General features: G+C 34.7%; 4 protein-coding genes across 4 annotated transcripts; 2 read left to right on the plus strand and 2 right to left on the minus strand.

Moving 5' to 3' along the window:
* Positions 1-456: 456 nt before the first annotated feature.
* On the minus strand, positions 457-1,674 carry LOC147285100 (F-box protein SKIP23-like). The gene has a single exon (XM_086245773.1). The coding sequence runs from the start codon at positions 1,672-1,674 to the stop codon at positions 457-459; it is 1,218 nt and encodes a 405-aa protein (XP_086101899.1).
* Positions 1,675-1,979: 305 nt separating this feature from the next.
* On the minus strand, positions 1,980-3,162 carry LOC147285101 (acyl-CoA-binding domain-containing protein 3-like). Its single transcript, XM_086244734.1, has 4 exons — positions 2,937-3,162; positions 2,715-2,835; positions 2,492-2,554; positions 1,980-2,304 (listed from the first exon to the last, which is right to left on the minus strand). Exons 1-4 carry the CDS (start codon positions 2,937-2,939, stop codon positions 2,231-2,233), a joined length of 261 nt encoding a protein of 86 aa, XP_086100860.1. The 5' UTR covers positions 2,940-3,162; the 3' UTR covers positions 1,980-2,230.
* Positions 3,163-10,702: 7,540 nt separating this feature from the next.
* Positions 10,703-12,727, plus strand: ELF4-L3 (ELF4-like 3). Its single transcript, XM_086244182.1, has 2 exons — positions 10,703-10,945; positions 12,066-12,727. The coding sequence occupies exon 2, from the start codon at positions 12,124-12,126 to the stop codon at positions 12,466-12,468; it is 345 nt and encodes a 114-aa protein (XP_086100308.1). The 5' UTR covers positions 10,703-10,945; positions 12,066-12,123; the 3' UTR covers positions 12,469-12,727.
* Positions 12,728-17,528: 4,801 nt separating this feature from the next.
* Positions 17,529-20,607, plus strand: LOC147285103 (small ribosomal subunit protein uS3y-like). The gene is made up of 6 exons (XM_086243390.1): positions 17,529-17,650; positions 17,758-17,905; positions 18,026-18,197; positions 19,840-19,894; positions 20,002-20,133; positions 20,237-20,607. The coding sequence occupies exons 1-6, from the start codon at positions 17,621-17,623 to the stop codon at positions 20,435-20,437; spliced, it is 738 nt and encodes a 245-aa protein (XP_086099516.1). The 5' UTR covers positions 17,529-17,620; the 3' UTR covers positions 20,438-20,607.
* Positions 20,608-20,665: the final 58 nt, after the last annotated feature.

Genomic DNA, 20,665 nt, shown 5'->3' on the forward strand with positions numbered 1-20,665 from the left:
CAAAAGAATAGAGGCAAGCATGTTGTATTCAAGCTTGGAAGCAGCTGGAGAGACCAAAGTGAAATCTTTGGAGTCTCAAAATGCGTACTAGATGATAGTTTCTATTTTCAATATTATAATTCACTATTTTGTTGTTCATGTTTTAGTTGATGCCTTAAGTTGGGCACTTCTAGCTAGTGTTTTTTGACCTGTTCGTTTTGTTTTGTTGTTTACGCCCTAGCCCTACCATTTTACCAAAAAAAAAAAAAAAAAAAAGCTCATGGGGGCTGAAATGGGTTGTTCTAATTCTAACATGGACAAATAGGTCGATCATCAACATATACATATATAGTAATAACTTTGTAACATTACTCCATGATAATAGAAGCCAAGCACTAGAATACACACTAGCTTTTGATGTGAAAGAAAACGTACATAACAATGAAATTAAAATAAAGAAGCATAATGTATATAAAATCATAGGACATAGTCAAGTTTTATCTTCTGTAATTGTGAAGTGTAAAGTTGAGAAGGGTAACTTAAACTTATGAATGAGTGGGGTCTCATTACAGGCATCTTGGATTGGATTATTGGGCATTTGTTGATCCGATTACGGCGTTTGAATTTGGAGCACAGTTGGTTTTTTGCATCAAGGAGTTTCTCCAATGGACCACGATGCCTCTTGGAGAGGACACTCTGTATTAACGAAGTATCTATAAGCAGGCAATTCCCCTGGAATCCAGGTAAATCTTGAGCAGAAGCAGAGAAGTTGCAATCTGCACCTACAAACAATATTCGATCACCGAGAGACTCCACCTCAACCCATTGCTTCTCTACTGCATTCAATTTATAAACCCTGAATTGACGCGTAGTAGTGTCATCTTTGTCGACTTCATAAGGAGCTATATATCTATCTACTAAAAGCAGCTCTCCGGGTGATTCTATCAATGCCTTGTGGTGACCATAGCCATCATCTACTGGAGACGCAATTGTTGTCAGCTTTAAGGAAGAATCAACCACCACAGCCCTCCCATCCTTTGCAACAGCAACGAACTTTCCTTGGTAAAATTTAACATCTCTATAACTGCAATAAGAGATTGTATCATATACCAGGCTGCATTTTTCATCGTCAACACCTAATTTCTTGTGGTATAATGCTCCATCATAAGCAACAAACATGAGAGCAGGGCAATCGGAATTCGAGGACATGGCCACTCTATAACTAGAAACATGGCCTTTATTTTTTAGGGAGATGAGACGTAAAAATTTTGCCAATTCAAAGACGCGAAAATTCAATAAGTTTAAAAACATTGGGCGTGGCATGGGTGGTAGCCTCTTTAAGGGGTGTGAGGGGGAGAGAGGATGTAGCAACGGAGTTTTAACTTTACACAATTCTCCGGATTCTTTGACTCTAACCACCCAACCCCCCCAACTGACATTAGCAATGGCAGGAGGAGGTGGAGGTTCCACATGATAAACTACGATTTCGGAGAGGGTGATATCATCGTCACTGAAGCAGTCATAAGGTGGGTCGATGTGAATTCTCATAGGGTCAAGTTTTTGTTTCTCAAAGGGCGGAATAGATGAGCGCCATGAGCGACAGACTGCACGGAATCGGGAAACATCGATTTTAGTGTTGAGGCACTTCCCTATGTTCCCTAATAATTCATGTGGAAGATCGCTCATGCCCGTCATCTTATCTAGCTTCCATATATATATCTTCAACAACAGTTAATGGAATCGATCATCAGGACTCATATATATATATATATATATATATATATATATATATATATATATAGCAGATTGATTATGTACATTAATTGAGACCCAAGTAAAAAATAAATAAACAAATTAACATGTATCACAATTGGCAAGTCTTGAGCAGCAAGCAACGCGGTTGTGAAGAAGAAGAAATTACTGAGCACTTAATCGGACAGGGCTTCTCTCCTATTCTGATCAGGAGTGAATTGATGGATCTATATATTGGTAAAACACAATTTCTACTAGATATTTATATAACAATTAATCAACGAAAACCAGATCTCCAAATGAGTCCACCAATTCACCCATATATACAATGTGGACTTAGGAAAGTCTGATATTCATTAATCATCACTACTTAACCAAAACGCTGGAAATTTCAATGTTTTATTACATTGTTTGAGCTTTTTCTACATGAACATTAATTAGAAGAAAGACGGATGAATTTGAAACACTTGGGGAAATTTGTTTACACATGTATAATAATCTAAGTGGTAGCTACTTCTTGCAATTGCTTCACTTTTGCAATGTATTCAGTCATTGCTTCTTCTTTGTCCTTCCCTGAGGAACAATTAATACACAATTACACATACATATATATAGTAAGTAACTCAGTTTAGCAATTAGCAAAAGTATATACTATTTTTGTTTTTAACTTAATGAATGCATATATATATATATATACGATGATAATGTGCATATATGGTTTTGTTTAATTTGAATGGTAATTCTGTTAAAACGTAGGTACCTTCAACTGCTTTCCATGCATCCCATTTGGCCCTCTCTGTTGGGCTGAAAATCCCAAGTCGATCTGCATCATACATTATACATTCACATATAGGAATTAATATATGCTAGGCTTGCATTTGTAGCATGAATGATAATATACATACATGCATACACATTGAAGTACGTACTGAATGTATTTTAAAGAGAAGTGAATGAATAAATGAATGAATATATGGACTCACTAGTATTAACTGACCCAACTGTTGCCTGCTTGTAAAGGCCGTACAGTATTAGTTTGTCTGCATCCTTTGTTCTTGGGGGTAAAGACTTGGCCTTCTCTGCATATTCTTTGAATTCCTCCTCCTATATTTATCAAAATGGTAACACAGCAATAATATTGCACTTAATTCTTCCTACCACAAGGTAATATAGATGAGAGAGAGAGAGAGAGAGAGAGAGAGTACCATGGAGATTGGAGAGGTTATTGCCAATGAGGAGGAAGTGTGAAATGCTTAATTGTTATGAAGACTAGTTGTGGGTCTTGTTCTAATATTATTTGGTGGTGGACTTGTAGTACATGTATGGGGGCGAGATTGACAAAGAAATTCTTGTATATATCTATATATATGAACCTCTTAGATGATTACAATGATGGAATGAAATAATGACATGGCTGCTCCAATACCGTACTATATTTCTTTTCTTTTTTTTGGCCAGGGTACTATATTTCATTTATATACACCAAAAAAGTAGAGGACTGACATACCAAGAATTAATATCAAGGGTTAAATACATTTTTTGTCCACGAACTTTGGGGTGTGTCTCAATTTGGTCCGCTAATTTTAAAACGTTACAAAAATACCCACAAATTATTCAATTTGTCTCAATTGAGGAAAACCGTTAACTTCCATCCACAATGCTAACGGAATATTCTCCCTCTCCTTTCTCCCACACGTCTCTCTGCTCTCTCACTCACGCCCTCGGATGGACCGGCGATTTCGCCTCCATCCAGCCATCAACATTGACAAAACCGGTCTCGTTCTCTCCCTCTTCCTCTCCCCTTTCTCCCCCAGTGCTCTGATGCCCGAAATCCAACCAATAGAAAAACCCAGCCTCGTTCTCTCCTTCTTCCTCTCATCTTTCTCCCCCAATGCTCTGCTCAGCTCGAAACCCAGCCAAGAGAAAAACCCAGACCCGAGTCTGATTGTCAACTTAGGCCGAGATCAGTACAGACACCTCAAAAAAACTGGAAATCACAAAACAATACAAAATCAACGTCTCCAACACCATCACTTACAGCGGTGGCCGTGAGACCCAAACTGAATTTTCAAGAATTCTCAACAATTGGCCAAAACCACTTTAACAGAACTGAAGAACATAAAGAGGGGAATCAATTCCATACCTGGGTCGACGAAAACGGTCGCCGGAAAAGCCAGAAACGGCGACGGAGTCGCCGCGGCTTCTTGGTGTCGATTCGCAGGCTCTGGTGGTCTGATGGGGAAACTAAGGCCACCCTCGTGCTCAGAGTGACGAGAGGAAGCCTTTGAGGGTGGTGGGAGGTTGCGACGCCGCCGGAATCACGAAGTCACTGCCGGAGTTGACTATCGGAGCACGAGGGTGGCCGTGAGACCCAAACTGATTTTTCAAAAATTCTCAACAATTGGCCAAAACCACTTTAACAGAACTGAAGAACACAAAGAGGGGAATCAATTCCATACCTGGGTCGACGAAAAAGGTCGCCGAAAAAGCCAGAAACGGCGACGGAGCCGCCGCGGCTTCTTGGCGTCGATTCGCAGGCTCTAGTGGTCTGATGAGGAAACTGAGGCCATCCTCGTGCTCAGAGTGACAAGAGGAAGCCTTTGAGGGTGGTGGGAGGTTGTGACACCGCCGGAATCACGAAGTCACCGCCGGAGTTGACTATCGGACTCGGGGGTGGGTTTTTTCTTGGCTGGGTTTCGGGCTGATCGGAGCACTAGGGGAGAAAGAGAAGAGGAAGAGGGAGAGAACGGGACCGATTTCGTCACCGTTGATGGTCGGACAACGGCGAAATCGCCGATCAACCCGTCGGCGGCGTGAGTGACAGAGACGAGAGAACAGAGAGACATGTGGGAGAGAAGAGAGAAAAACCATTCCGTTAGTTTTGTAGATGGAAACTAACGTTTTTCCTTAATTGAGACGGAATGGATAATTCATGGTCATTTTTGTAACATTTTAAAATTAATGGACCAAATTGAGACACACCCTAAAGTTCATGGACCAAAAATGTATTTAACCCTAATATCAATATGCCTACGATAAGATTTCATTGGTCACTGACTCACTGTTCACCAGATATTTATGTTGTGGTCAGGAGGTGGACAAAGGTCACATAACAAATAATGTTAGTTTTTGGTAGACAAGACCAAAGCGCATTGGATCATTTGGATTAGGCCCATTGGGAGGGAGAGCTGAGCAAGTGCATGCAAGTCTATAAAGTGTCCAAAAGTGCCATATAACGTCAATTTATTATGTTTTGCACATGGCCACAATTTCATGGGTATCATTATTGTTTATTCTAAAAATTTATTGGTTCATCAACATGTTAAAAACTAAAATGAAAAGCATATTATAGGGTAAAATCTGTAAATTAATTAATCATCATAATATCTTATGAAAAAGAAAATTAATCATCATAATAGGCTGTGACTCTAGCTCTAATGGGTGACAACCTGGTAAGTCTAATGAAATTTGAATACATAGGATATGGCTATTTGATATGTGATGTTTACCCACAAAAAGAATAATAAAAGTCCGCGTGTTTAGTGGAAACTGAAGCATTTGCCTTCAGATTGGAACAATTCAGAAAACCAATCGTGGAGATTACAGATAATCATTGAAATCATCGGGGATTTAAATACTCTGATTAAACAACAACAACATCAAAAGATTCAAAACTTAAGAGAATGACTGTGCCTATGGTGCACTGATCAGTACACAAGTATGCAACCTTGTATATATGGTATAGTATATTGATGTCATACAAACGCATTTGATAAAAAAAAAATTATATTTTAATAGTAGAAAAGTGTGCATATCAATATTTAAGAATTAAAAAATGTGTTTGTATATTAGATATTGTTTGCATGCTAGATTTTTCAAAGTGTAATTTTAGATATACTATTATTTTGAAATTTTCTTTTTCTTTTTATCTAATGCAATAATTGGGATTCCAAACTTATGTTTCAAATTTGGACTTCAAATGACGTGTTATTATTCGTATAAGCGTTTTACTTATAATACGTGAAATAAATGAATTTTAGAGTGGGTTCATGTATGAAAAAAAATAACATTGTCACATCATTTGTCATTCAAATTTGGATTCTCTAACACTACTCCTAAAATTAACATTATGAAATTTATTTATTGTTAACAAATAAAATATTTTTATATTCTATGTAACTAAAATGTAAGAATACAATTATTTTTGTGAAAATGTTTAGGAAAAGTTTTAGTGATTGCTGTATTATTAATGTTTGCGAAAAGTTGAAAATCACCAAAGAAGCCTGCAAAGCCAAATGGGGTGGGTTTAGTTGTTTATGGTCAACTTGTGAAAACGACAATGCCAAATAATGTAGTACTTTTCTAAGTGTAAGTGCTCCGAGATTGGTATCACTCATAGTTTAATTGGCGTGGCCCATATGGTTTTTGGTTATATGTAATGTAATATTTAAGCATGCAAGCCGGTAGGTAAGCAAGTATCAATCAATCTCATAAATATATATATTAATGGGAATCTTATTGTCAATTGGATTACATTAATTTTTTTAATTTTTTTTTTCTTACTAAATTACAAACTACAATGTCGTCATTAGGGTGATTTGATCTTTGGATCTTATCTAGTTCCTAACTATTAAAGTGATTCTACAAACATATGACATCATTAATTAATTAATCGTTTGTAGAGAACAAGGACAGATGTAGTAAGTTGTAAAGTTCCAACCAACAGATCATGGCATTGCTAATACGGAGCATGTTCACTAATACAACGTTTCTCATAATATTATAAGTGTTATATGCAACTTTTTTTTGTCAAAGGTTCTATGCAATTAACTAAAGGGTAATATTATGCATTTATGCTTATTTCTTCATTAATTAGATGACGATAGAAAGATCCAGTGAATTTTTTCATACATATTTAATACCTTAAATATTTTAGAAATAAATACATTTCCTAAAGGTAATGTTATATTGTCATATTGCAATTTAGATTACAATATTTATACAAAAATCAGTTTACTCACCAACTAGCTTGTAATCTAGTAATATTTCTTTCCATAATGTTGGAGAGGTCTTACATTCAGATCCTCCTCTCTCAGGTCAAAAACAAAAATCAATTTACTTAATGGTCTAGATTCACAATTGAATTGTCACTTGTGTAACTAGATATGGTCCAAAAAAAACTGTGTAACTAGATGACATTTGTGCATTTTATAAATGTAAATATTGCACTTATAAAACCATGAATATATCTCAAATAATATAGTAATATTTTATTAATTTATATATAAATCATTTAAGTTTTTTTTTAGTTGAAAATAAATTTAATCGGCGAAAAAACTTATTATACATTTATTAAACCTATGTCTCTCATTATATGTGTGTAAAAACTTACTCATCAAGAACATATATACCCTATGTCTTATCACATGACTTGAATGTTACATAAAGAATTTTGAGTTAATTACATTTATACCCCCTGAGGTTTATCGTCTTTTCACATATACTCTTGAGGTTTCAATAATTACACATACACCTCCTGAGGTTTTAAAACTGTTACATATAACCTCCTATAGTGAGACGAAAATGATAAAAAATTATGCAAAAAAACATGCTAAGGGATTAAATAGCCTAATAAGATTATTTAAAGTGTAAGGTCTAACCTAAATACAAATATTTTCTTTTTTATTTATTTATTTTATAAGGAGTTATATGCAACAGTTATAAAATCTCAGGGGGTATATGTGTAATTATTAAAATCTCATAGAGTGTATGTGAAAAGACGATAAAACTCAGAGGATATAAGTATAATTAACTCAAAAAATTTTACTATGCTAACATAATAAAAGAAATAGATATTCAAAATATATACACCCGTTTTCTCATTATTATCATATGCAAGAAAGAAAGACTTAGAAAGTGGTGTCTTTTAGTTTCCATGACTCATCAGGAACAAACAAAACATTAGTGTTGGATTGCGTGTCCGCATAACACACCTCATTTTGTTTTATTTTATTTTTTCTGAGAAAATGTAGAAATATATTTATAACGTCAAGGCATGACGAAGAGTGGGTCAACTTCGAACGAAGGAATTGCAGCAGCAAGTTTGGGAAGCTGGCTAGGTTCCGAACCAAACTTGTAGATCTTCCGAGCCTCACTCAACAGGTGTCCCCACATCATTGGCTGAAAACGACTCTTCGCCGAGATTTTATCAAGGTTAATTACGACTTTATCCTCATACACAATTACTTAAAACTGTATGTTTAAAGTTTAAACTATATTTGAAAATTTCCTAGCAAAAATAAATAAATATTTTTTAAAATTTTCATTTAAAAAATATATATATTTGAAAATTTCAGTAATAATTTACATAAAATGACTAATATGGGGGATTGTTTTATAAGAGTTTTTTAATTTAATGCAATGACACATTACTAATTTTATTACCCAATAACCCATTTTGAATTATTAGTCCTTAATAACTAAATAAAAACCTCACCCAAATCCATTTTTATTTCTTATTCCGTTTCTTACCCCATCTACAAATAGGTTCAAGTGTTCAACTCATACTCTAATAGATCTTAGAATGAAATTTTTAAGGTTTAAAGCCGACAAATTAAGTGCAATTTGATTAATTTAAAGACTTTTATAAAAATATTCCTCACAATCTCTTATAATTAGTCCCTCATAAGTCATAACAGTCAAACTCATAATTTTACATATATTTTTGAAAATTGAGTAACTATGTCATTTTCCGATTGTAGAGAAAAATAATGGATAAAACTGATGTCATGGGCATTTTTCCCGAAATTCAACTTTTAGTATTCAATTATAAACAAAGGAAAATTTATTCCTTTTTCCTGACCTTTAAGATTTTTTTTCTTCTTTCATTTCATATATTAAATGCACCAAGATGAATAATCTTCAGTGAACTTTAATGCCTTCAATTCAAAGAGAGGCGTGAAAGTGAAAAGCTATAACTTTGTTGACTTTTCTCTCAGTAATGCCAAACCTGTATTGTTCTTTTGTTTTTTTAACTAATCTATGCAATTAAGAATGAAAGAGCTAATATATAATCAATAATTATATAATTTTAAAAGAAAAATTAAGTATAGAGATAACGGCCATTATCTAGTTACTTTATACTTCAGTAAGTTTGGAATTTTTAGGGTTCATTTGATAATGTTTACAAAAAAAAAAAAAAAAAACTTTTGTAGTCTTTTTATTTAAGGAGAAAGAAGAGAGGGACTTTTGAAAAAACACAAAAAGATTTTCCATGTATAGAACACAGCACCCACTTTAATCATGTAGTCACAGACTACTCCTAATAAATTGATTCTTAAATTCCAACAATTTCTTTCTTTGTTTTTAATGAGTTAAATTCTAACAGTTTAATCATTAATGCACAGACATATCACCAATGTACATTAGAGATAGATCGCACGCAGCCACTGAGGCCCTACAACACGGTAAACGATCTAAATTTGGATCTGCCATCTCAATTTCAAATGTAATTAAAGAAGAGGAGGCTGGACTTGGAGGCTGATTATATTAACTAAACAAGATTCAACGACAACAACATCATTTACAAGAAGTTACAAAGAAGCTGTGTGCTCAAGTTTGGCCAAAGTAGGACATAGTAGGACTTGGATCCTCTGCCTTGCTTCCTGCAAGACTGGTATCATGCTCAAATCTGAGGTTTTGAAGACAATCTTTCTCTCCATACTCCTCTTTTTACTTTGTCTTCAAAGACTCAGATTTGAGCCTGGTACCAGCGAGGCAGGGAATCCAATTTCGGACATAGTAACTGGTGTCTTATGCAATGGATGAGTAATGTGCAAAAATACTATAGCTGCTAATCTCATTGTTAACTATATTTCTATAGCTACAACATGTGAGACACAAACATAGTCATGTAATAAAGGTAAAAGTCATGTATGAAAGTAGGTCGCATTTAAATTCTTTTTAAAGATGTATAGTGTGATTTAAGCCCAATTTGGGATTGTTGGGACTTTAAAAAAAATTTGCTCCTATTGTGTGGTGAGATAAAATAGTTGAGTATTTTATAAATTATGTTTTTAGAAGTGTTGTGAGTGTAAAAAAAAAATATATAGCATTAAAGTGTTTGACAATTTGTATTTTTAAAAGCTTTGTGAGTGTAAAAGTGTTTTCTCATACAACAGTTTTGAAAAGCAACCACAAACCTACTTTTTCTCAACCCCCAAAAACTGCTTTCCCACACCACAATTTTGAAAATAAGCAACTTTCATTACTTTTACCAAACACCAAAAAGTGTAGTGTGTTGAAAATAATCAACTTATTTTTAACACACCACAATCCTAAATTAGGCCTTAATTATTTATGTTTGTGGATCCACCTCACTTAAAAAATAAAAAAATAAAAATGTTATTCTTACTAAACACATTCAGATGAAAAATATCGCTAAATCAATAATTCAGTTGATAAGATGAGTAAAATTTCAGATGAACATCTTATGAAGGCGAGTCTCATTTCCAATTTCCAATATGAGTAAATTTCAATATAACAAATATATACATTTATTGTTTCTATATATTTCATCAATTCATCGTGTGGCTTACCACATGATAAATGTATAAATCGGTTACACAAAAGTTTTACTCTTATAATATAGATATCAGTATATCACTAACAATATGGTGCAAATAGCTTTATTCCGATAGCGATGTGGTCCAAATAGCTTGAATCGGGTAGGAGGTGGCCAGATTACATCATAAATCACTTACAAACGTGGCTAATAAATAGACCAATAGAAAACCCATGATTGGCATATGAGGAAACACACACAATCAAATCCCAACTGAATCAAAACACAAGTAAATAAATAAAGAAAATAGGAAATAACAGGTAGGATATGGCTTTTATACTATTAAGTCTATTATACAAAATAACAAATAAAAATATAGAGAGAGAGAGCTAAAAAAAATATTTAGACACACTGAGAGGGGGTCCTAGCGTGACTGTCAAATCTACATATTCTCTCTTTTCTCTCTCTTCCTCTCTCTAAAATTTTTCTCAGAATTCAGAGGCGTTGTGTTCTGTTGTTGTTCTCTTCTGTTCCGGAGATTCGATTCAATCGCCGATCTTTTGCAACGTTTTGCGCAAATCCGTTGTCTTCCTCCTTCCCTTTCATTCAATCTCTGTCTTTTCGCAGAATATAATGTTCCAGGTTTTCAAGGTACGAATATATATATATATATATATATCTATTTAGAAAGCAGAGTTGAGTAAAAAAAACAACAAAAAAACCTCTTTTCTACTTTTTTCCGTAATGAGTTTCTGGGTTTTGTTCAATTTTCTTTTGCTAACACACTGACCTCATCGGCTTTTTGTTTTTCCCCCACAATTCTCTTTTTTTTTTCTTTTTTTTTTTTTCCGTTTGTTATGGGATTTTAGAGCTTTTCTTTCTTCCCAAATGATAATTTGAGGTATTTTCATGTTTTGTAAATTGGGATTGTAAAGATATATGTATGTGGTTGGAGTTTGTATTTTTTATTATTATTTATAATGGGCATTATTCTTTTCTTAGTTTATTCAGTATTGTTTTCTACTTCAGGAATTTTATTCTCCTGTAACTGCAAATTTTCATGTACGGCTTGAACGTTTGAATTCCCAGTCAGTCCCTGGTTCTGTTTTTTGAATTTCATGTAAACCTCAATTTGTATTGTTTTTGCTGATAAATAAACTCAATTTGCCCGTTTGATATTTATAGATTTTGATGTCATTAGTCAGAATTGCTTTTTTGTTTCTCTTAAATATTTTGATTTTTTCTTGTAAAGATTAATAATGCTGTCTCTGCAGCAGTACAGTCTCATGGCCTCATCTTCTCTGCATCATTGACTGACTGGCTTTTTTTTTTTTTTTTTTTGGGGTGTTTGAGATTCTTCTTTGGGAACTCTGAGCTTTAGGTGGGTATTTTCTTAGTACATTAAAAAAGGTTCCCTTTTATGGAAATGGGATCTACTTTTTTCACATCTCATCATAAATAACTAATAATAAGAAAAATAATAATAATAATAGTAATAGCAATAATAATAATAATAATAACTTGATCTCCTATGAAAAGAACCACCCATGGAGGTCATGATTTCTTCTACAGAACTTGTCTCATGTCTACCTATGTTTTTTTTCCTGGGTGTTTTGGTTAGTTGCAAGCATGTACAGATAAGAAGCTATGATTATGGTTGTTTTTAAAAAGATAAAGAGCTTTATATTTTATTTAATAAAAAATGTATATTTTTCCTGGTTCTTTCTGATCATCATCAGCATCTTCTTCTTTCTGTTCTTTGATGATGCAGGACTGGTTCTGATTTGATAAGAGTTCAAACTCCAAAAAAAAATAAAGAATAAAATAGAATGGAGGGTGACACATTTTCAGGGCTTGGCAATGGTACCCAGATTGATGGCAAGGTGTTGCAGACATTTCAGAAGAGCTTTGTTCAAGTGCAGAACATCTTGGACCAGAACAGACTGCTCATAAATGAGATAAACCAAAACCATGAGTCCAAAATCCCTGACAACCTCAGCAGAAATGTGGGTCTGATCAGAGAGCTCAACAACAACATCAGGAGGGTGGTTGACCTCTATGCTGATCTTTCAAGCTCCTTCACCAAATCTATGGAAACTTCCTCTGAGGGAGACTCCAGTGGTGCTTTGAAATCAGATGGGAAAGCTGGGCACAAGAGGATTAGACCTGCATAGATAAAGAAAATTGCCTTCTTAATTCTTTTAATTTGCATTGCGGAGAAGAAAGAGATTCACAACTCGGTTGTGATGGCAGCAAAAGAAAAGATAAAATTATTATTAGATTGATATGTAACTCTACTGTATCTGTGAACTGTCACTAGATCTTCACTCACTTCTTACATTTCTTAGATAATAATTGCCCAGAATTTCTATTTCATTGTAAGTCTGTAACTGTGGATCTAATTGAAAAATAGAAAATTAAATGTTTTTGTCATTTAATTTCTTACTTTCCTCCTGTTCCTCTTAATTGCTAATAAAAAGGTTTTTTTTTTCTTTTCCTTTTTCAATTTGTCAAATTATATGATTTGCTTAGGGAACTTAAAGAGAGCTGAGCTGATATATTCCTTATGCCAAAGAAAAAAGAAAGAGAGATTTTAAGAGCAGGACAGCTTTATTTTAACTTTTGGTGTTTGTCAAAAAGGACTAAAATTTGATATGTGTCCATATATGAATCTCCTTTTCATTAAGGATCAACATTAACTTTTGATGCAAACTCTTCCACAAAAACCCCTTTATTTCCTTTTCAAACCAGCTTGCATTAAAGCAAAAGTAGTTTCTTCTAGAGGTTAACTGAGAACTGAAGTGATATTGAAGAGGTTGCAGACTGTTCTCAGTAAATCCCCCGTGATACCTTTCATGAAGCCAAAGCTCCTTTTTACACTACATCTCTTTGCTAGCTGATGATCAGGAATTGCTATTTGCTGTTTAATTATGATTTTTTTTCTTGATTTTTTGGGGGTTGTGGGAGGAAGATGCTCTGAAATAATTGGAAGAAAGCAGCTTTTAGATAATCTTTTTGGTTCCCAATCACAAACCACCACAAGAACAGAATCTCAGATAAGGAGAGAGATGCATGATGAGCTTTTTTGACCTCTTTTTTTAATACTTGTTGGTAACCAATGACAGTCCTTTTGATGGTACTGGTAGAGCAAAATAAAGTATTCCATAGGTAGTTTAAAACAAAGCGCTATAGTTCCAAGAGACAGACAGATATGTATAAACAGTGACCCCCAACAACATGACAAGGGACCCAACCCAACCCAAGCTTTAGCTTCTCTCTCTCTTTTGGGATGGAATTGGAAACTCAACTTCTCCATGCTTATGCTTATCCCCTTCTTCTCTCTCTCTCTCTACTTGGGTTCTTTCTCATTTTATTTTTCATTGTATTCTATAGAAATTCACTTTGAGCAATAAATGTGCTTTATGACTAGCTTCAAGTTGATGATTCCTTAGCATCTCTCCCTCTGATTGAGTACATGTCTCTGTTGATGGACCCATTTTGTGGCAACCTAATTTGCTGATCTTAGGAGAGAGAAAGAGAGAGAGAGAGAGAGAGGCCCCACATGAGTGATTGCTTGCTTGCTGGAAATGGTTTTGATTTTGAATATTCTTGATCTACAAAATGGTCCGAAATCCGAATGCATTCAAGTCAAATAGTACTCGACCGTGATTTGTTTGTGGCCTATTGGATAGGCTTCTGTATAATAGGCCACGTCAGGGTCAGGGTCTGGGTCTGGGTCTGGGTCTCAGTGGGTGTACTCTGGAACTGTAAAGTAAATTAAAACTATGCACGCGCGAGCACCTGATTACAAATGTGCAATAACATGTAGAATTGTAGATACAGGTACGGCCATAAATTAAGTGTGTTCTTGCCCTGTCTTGTCGCATTGGCCTAAAATGCCAAAAACACATTCAAACTCGTGCCTTGTCTTGTTTGAAATATTGAAGAATGAAAATAATGTTGTGCCACTACTCAAGTTGGTTGATGAGTTTGATATTTTCTATTTTAGTTATTTTAGTTACCAAACGGATATATGATTTTACTAAAAGACTTTAGCTTCTTAGTACTTACAAAACCGATGTAGAATTACAAAGATCACTATAATCTTCTTGTGTAGTCGTAGTTGACAAATAAGATGTTTTGGCCTGACTACTTGTGTCTTGCCATACTTGTGTTAATTATGTTCGGTCCATACATATTGTGTTTGTGTTGGTCCGACCGATTTTATACCTCTACATGTTGAAAAGAGTTTTCAGCATAAGATCACTAGCCCTTGTAACTAAGAAGGTATCTCTCTCACCTAATTGCATTTAGTAAAATAATGGCAATAACAACAACAACATAGAATGATCAATGAAGACACGACGTGATTAAAATTAATCACATTAATCTTGATCGCACCGTCAACAAACGCCCAATACAAGCCGGCCAACCGAAAGCAAATAAAAAAAAAGCTCCTAGCTTAATCCACTTGATCAAATATTCAAATCAATAAATCACACACACCCTGCTAGACCATGATCCTAATTAAACGAAATGATTTTGTTTATTGTGTTAAATTAATTAGATTAAGGTAATGATGGAAGGGCTAGAAGATCAGATGATTGGTCCCTAAAACCAGGCCAGACAAATTAAACATTGCAATAACACGTATCATGTGCAATGGACAATGGTGCAGTGGGAATCTACCTTTTTTGCCCATTCTTTCCTTGTGTTCCTTACATTTCCAGCAAAATGCAGGTTGGAAAGTAGCCAATGTCTAGTTTTGCACTTTTAAGTTTTAATTCCCACTTTTTTTTTTTTTTTTAATAATCTCACTATAATAATCCACGCCCATACCTGAAAAGACCTATTATGCCCTAATAACAACACCAATAATGATGATCATGGTCCATTAGTCCCCCACTTTTATATGTTTTCTTTCTTTTTTCATCAAGAAAGAGTCGAGTGGTGGGTGAGAAGATTTATCGAGCCCCAAATAATTAGAAACAGACTCATGTGACCAACCCTATTTTTTTTTTATTTTTTATTTTATATAGGATGAAGATTTAGGTATCTTATACAACTTCTTGTGTGTGTTCATGTCTCGTAAGAGTGTCCAAGACTCATGTTTTATGGTGGATTCTATATCTTTTACGTATTCTTTTAAGAAAGCGAGACTCAATTATGAAGAAATTTAGGCATTCATCCTAAAATTAATTGACAATGGGAGAAGTAGCCCAAACCCTTATAAGCTACTAACAAGACCCTCATATCTTCAATGTGAGATTTCTCTCAACAAATTATTTATGGTAGCTTTCATATTTTTTATGTAAGAGACGCAATGTACAAACTCGTGCACGTAATTGTAATTCATTTAATTATATGTCTGAGTTTCAATCTAAGAAAAATGCAAATCAAATTAACTACCTTGGCAGGTTATTACTAATTAGACAGTGATTTGTGAGAAGCAGGTGGTTCTGCCTATGTAGATTGTGATGGAAAATAAATGACATCACAAAATATCAACATGCAATTAAATTAAGTGGATGAAATATAATCATGAACAAATGTGTTGTCTTAAACATGCTGTAGTCCACCATTGGGAAAAAAAGGTCTGAGATTGATGTAGTCCACCATAGCCTATAGTCCAGTAATGCAGTTTTGGGCTACTTTCTAGGTCTTTGGGCCATGGAGAGCATGCCTTACTTGCTCAGCATTTTTTCCCAATCAAGGGCTTTGCAACAAGTATGTCCCAATGGACGTCATTGCCAAAGTGAACAGTACATGATAAGCCCCCCCTACTTCTCTACATCCGTTTTGAAGGTCGAGTTCGAGTAGCATGAAAAAAAACTATGAAAAAAGACATAGTTGTAGACTTGTAGTGAAGGTTTAATAGTGTGGCCAATAGGAATAAGAGTAGCAATCTTTTAACTCTACTCGAATTCCATGTCAACTTACCAAGTTTGAGTTGATTATGACACAATCTGTTACATGAACACTAAACAAGTCAGATTAGTGTCAAACACAAATAACTTGATTTTGACACAATAAACCGATTAACGACTATTATAAAAAAAGACTTTATAATTCAATTTGGGAATGATCTGTGTTATTTGCATGCCATCTCATGCTTTAATTTTAGAATAACTAGTACTTGAGTTCTTTGTATGCCACTACTTGCTTGTCTTTATAATCTCATAACTTAGATGAATACTAGTTAGTTAAGATAAGGGACTAATTTTCTTTCATTTCTTAATATATATGGAATGAATTCGTGAGTGAATGAAATATTTATTTTTACAATTTTTTAAGTATTAAAATCAAATTGGTTTTTCATTGTCCTAATGTGAACATTGAGATGTCTTTTTGCCCAATTTGGGAGGCCTCAAGGACCCAAGGTCCACACTCCACACTTAGTTGCTTCAAGATGCATATCAAAATGCTTCAAAGTGCACATCATAATAATAATGAGTCTAGTTTAGTAATAAAATTAGTTAGAGTTTAAGTTTTTAAATCATGATATATCATATATGTGAGTTGATAGAATACCACATGATTAATAGATACATTGAGTTAGTATTGATTGATTTGACATAATTAATTATAGAGATTAATTTATAATTGACTGTTCTTCAAAACAAATACTATCCAAAATGTTGGCAAAAAAATGTTGACTTAGACATTCAGTGGAGGTGTATTGTATATGAATTTTAAAAGACTTTTAAAAAAGTCCGTAAAAGTCTGTATGTATTCAATTAAAAATTTTAAGAGTCTATAAAAATTATGTGGTATTCAATTAAGACTTTTAATGATTTTTAAAAAATTTGTAAAAGTCTAGATGTATTTAAAAAGTTATTGACTTTTATGAAATTTATTTTATGTGTATTTCAAAGTCATTATAAATCCGACCTCTCTAATTTTTAAAAATTTCTATAAACTCTGAAGAACTCTATAAAACTCTATAAAAATCTATAAATTATGCACAAGTCTGTTACTTACAAAAGTTCTATTAAAATATATATACAATACAACCTTCTCAGTATTATTTTCTTTGTTGGTCTTTGTTGTTTGTGTTATTCTTTTTTTCTTTTGTTATTCAAGGGAAAATGTTTCGAAAACGACACGAACCGTTAATTAATTATATAAAATAAGAAACCAGAACTAATCCCATCAGTACATAGAACTGATCATAAACCCATCTCAACCGTCCAATCCATCTCCACCTATTCATATAAACCCTCATATTCTTAACCCAACACTTGGTGCCAGCAAAAGCTAGGGTTTGCAGAGCTCCCGCCACCACCACATTTCAGATCTCATCTCTGCAACTTCACATTCACGAACATGGCAACTCAAATGAGCAAGAAACGAAAGGTCACTTCCTCCCTACCCTGTTTGTTTCGAAAGAAAATCAGTCTTAGTTACCCGAGAAAACCATTCTTAGTTTCAACTAAAGCGGTTATCTTTGTGTTTGGTTACAGTTCGTCGCAGACGGAGTGTTCTTCGCCGAGCTGAACGAGGTTCTGATGAGAGAGCTTGCCGAAGATGGCTACTCCGGCGTCGAGGTTAGGGTCACACCAATGCGCACTGAGATCATAATCAGAGCTACTCGGACCCAAAATGTTCTCGGTACGATTCCAGTTTTAAATTTTCAAATGCTCGATTTTTTTTTTCTCTATCATTCAAGTAAGTATTTTTCTTTTTTATAAAGTATTGATTGTTTGTGGGATTTTATAATAATGATAATAGGCGAGAAGGGAAGGAGGATTAGGGAGCTGACTTCAGTGGTTCAGAAGAGGTTTAAGTTTCCAGAAAACAGTGTGGAGCTTTATGCTGAGAAAGTTAACAATAGAGGGCTTTGTGCTATTGCCCAGGCTGAGTCTCTCCGTTACAAGCTTCTCGGTGGCCTTGCTGTCCGCAGGTATGTATTCTAAGGAAATGGTTTTCTTTAGATTTGATAGTGAGGCATGCTTTCATTATAGTACATTGTTTCGATTTAATATTTTGAATCTATTATTTGGTCCAGAAGCTTTATTTATAATTCAACAATGTGTTGTTTAAATGAGACTTCTTTTTGTTCGTTTGTTTTGCTTATTGCCTGAATTTTGTATCTGGAAAATGTACTGTATGGTTTTGCCAATTGGTTTATTGTTAGATGTGGGGTTATGTCATCTACAAAGCAGATTGGTGTTCTCCTACCAACTTTGTGTCGGAAGATGACGAAATTGATTTTCATCCTCCATGCCATCATCCTTGTGGAATGACCTTGTTTTCATGCAGTAGCCGTAGGGAGGGTACATGGTTAAATATTGCTATCTGTTTCTTTTAGTTCCCCTGCTTACAACCAGGTTTTAGCTTTACTTCATCTATATTCACAGCTATCTATGTGATTCTATGGGCCATTGCTATTGGTTAGTTATGGTCCTAAGTCTCTGGTTATCATTTTACCAGGTACTGAGTCATTTATGAAGCTAGTGGGCTATTTTTGTACTGGGTTTGGTTTATGAATGCTATTACTTATTCGACAATGTTCTGTTGAAACAGATTGGGAATGGGACATTGTCCTTTTTTTTGTGTTATTGTATTTGGTATTTGAAATACATGTTGTATGGTTTTGTCATTTGGGTTTTTTTATGTGGTTTTATGTCATCTACAAAGCAGATTGGTGTTTTCCTACCTACTTTGTGTCGGAAGATGACGAAATTGATTGATATCCTCCGTGACATCATCCTCGTGAAATGCCCTTGTTTTCATGTAGTAACCTTAGGGAGGGTACATGGTTAAATACAGCTTCCTGTTTCTTTTACTTTCTTGTTTAATACCTGGTTTTAGCTTTGCTTCGTCTATAGTTGCAGCCATTTATGTGCTCCTATTGGAATTGGACCAGTACTGTTGAATAGTTTTGTTCCTAGGTCTATTGCATAATGGGTTTTTGTTAGATGTGGTTCGAGTCATCTACAAAGCAGATTGGTTTTGTCCTACCAACTTTGTGTCGGAAGTTGACGAAATTGATTGTCATTCTCCATGCTATAATCCTCGTGAAATGCTCTTGTTTCATGCAGTAACTGTAAGGAGGGTACATGTTTCTAATGGACCGTCACTATTAGTTTTGTTCCTAAATGTCCTCCACTCATCATTCTACCATGTAATGAGTCATCTATAAAGCAAATATATTAATTGTCTGGGCTGCTTGTACTTTGACAGTGCTACTCCTGACAAACCTTAACAATAACAAGTTTTTTTTTTTCTGACTTTCAATTTGAACTGTAAATAATGGACCTTCAGAGAAAATGTAGTATCTGGTAATCAGGCTATTGTTTTTGGAATTAGTGGCTTCTGTGATATTTATATGCCTTTGAGTAGAAGAGGGAGAGTGATGTTCCACTTGATGTTCCACTTTGCATCAAAATATGATGCATTCCATATGATTTTTGGTATTGGTTTTGTTCTATTATTTCTAAAGATGACAATTTCTGATTCATGGTCGGACTCTACAATTCTATGCAACTTTACATATTGAATGGATTTGTAATAACTAATTTACCACTGGCTGTTCCTTTCAGGGCCTGCTATGGTGTTTTGAGATTTGTCATGGAAAGTGGGGCAAAGGGTTGTGAGGTTGGTCACTATCCATTTCTAATGCTTATTTTTCCTGTCTTACTTTTAATGCGATGTCAAATGTTATTGGTACATTAACTGGTAATATATTATTGGTGCATCAACAGGTGATTGTCAGTGGGAAGCTAAGGGCACAGCGAGCCAAGTCCATGAAGTTCAAAGATGGATACATGATCTCATCTGGTCAGCCAGTCAATGAATACATCGACTCTGCTGTGAGGCACGTCCTTCTCAGACAGGTTTGTCCCAATCCCCCTGTTCCTTTGCTTTCCATTGGGTTTTATTGGTAGCAAATGGTTTGTTAGTATTTAGTCGTCTGATCATTTTTGTGTTTGTGTACAGGGAGTACTTGGTATTAAGGTCAAGATTATGCTTGACTGGGATCCCAAGGGCAAGCAAGGCCCCACAACTCCGTTACCTGACCTTGTTACTATCCACCAGCCAAAGGAGGAAGAGTATATCAGATTGGTACCAGCAGCAGTAGCAGCACCTATTTTGGCCGCAACTGATATTGAGGTCCCAGTCCCAGTGGAAGTGGCTTAAAGTCCTTCACATATGTTCTGAAATAGTCATCCATTTTTTGTAACTTGAGTCTTGAGTGTTTTAATTTTATTTTCTTTGTGGCAAATTATGCGTACCAAAAGATGGGGCGGAGGTTTCTCAAATTTTGTCATACTCAGACAATTTTGTTTAATATTTCTTAATTTTCTTAATTGTTTATGTTCTTGTCCCTACCCCTCTCCCTCTCTCCCACTGTGTTGTTTGGCCTGT

This window comes from Dryas octopetala, chromosome 5, assembly GCF_963921425.1.
Source record: "Dryas octopetala chromosome 5, drDryOcto1.1, whole genome shotgun sequence".
NCBI classification, from domain to species: domain Eukaryota; kingdom Viridiplantae; phylum Streptophyta; class Magnoliopsida; order Rosales; family Rosaceae; genus Dryas; species Dryas octopetala.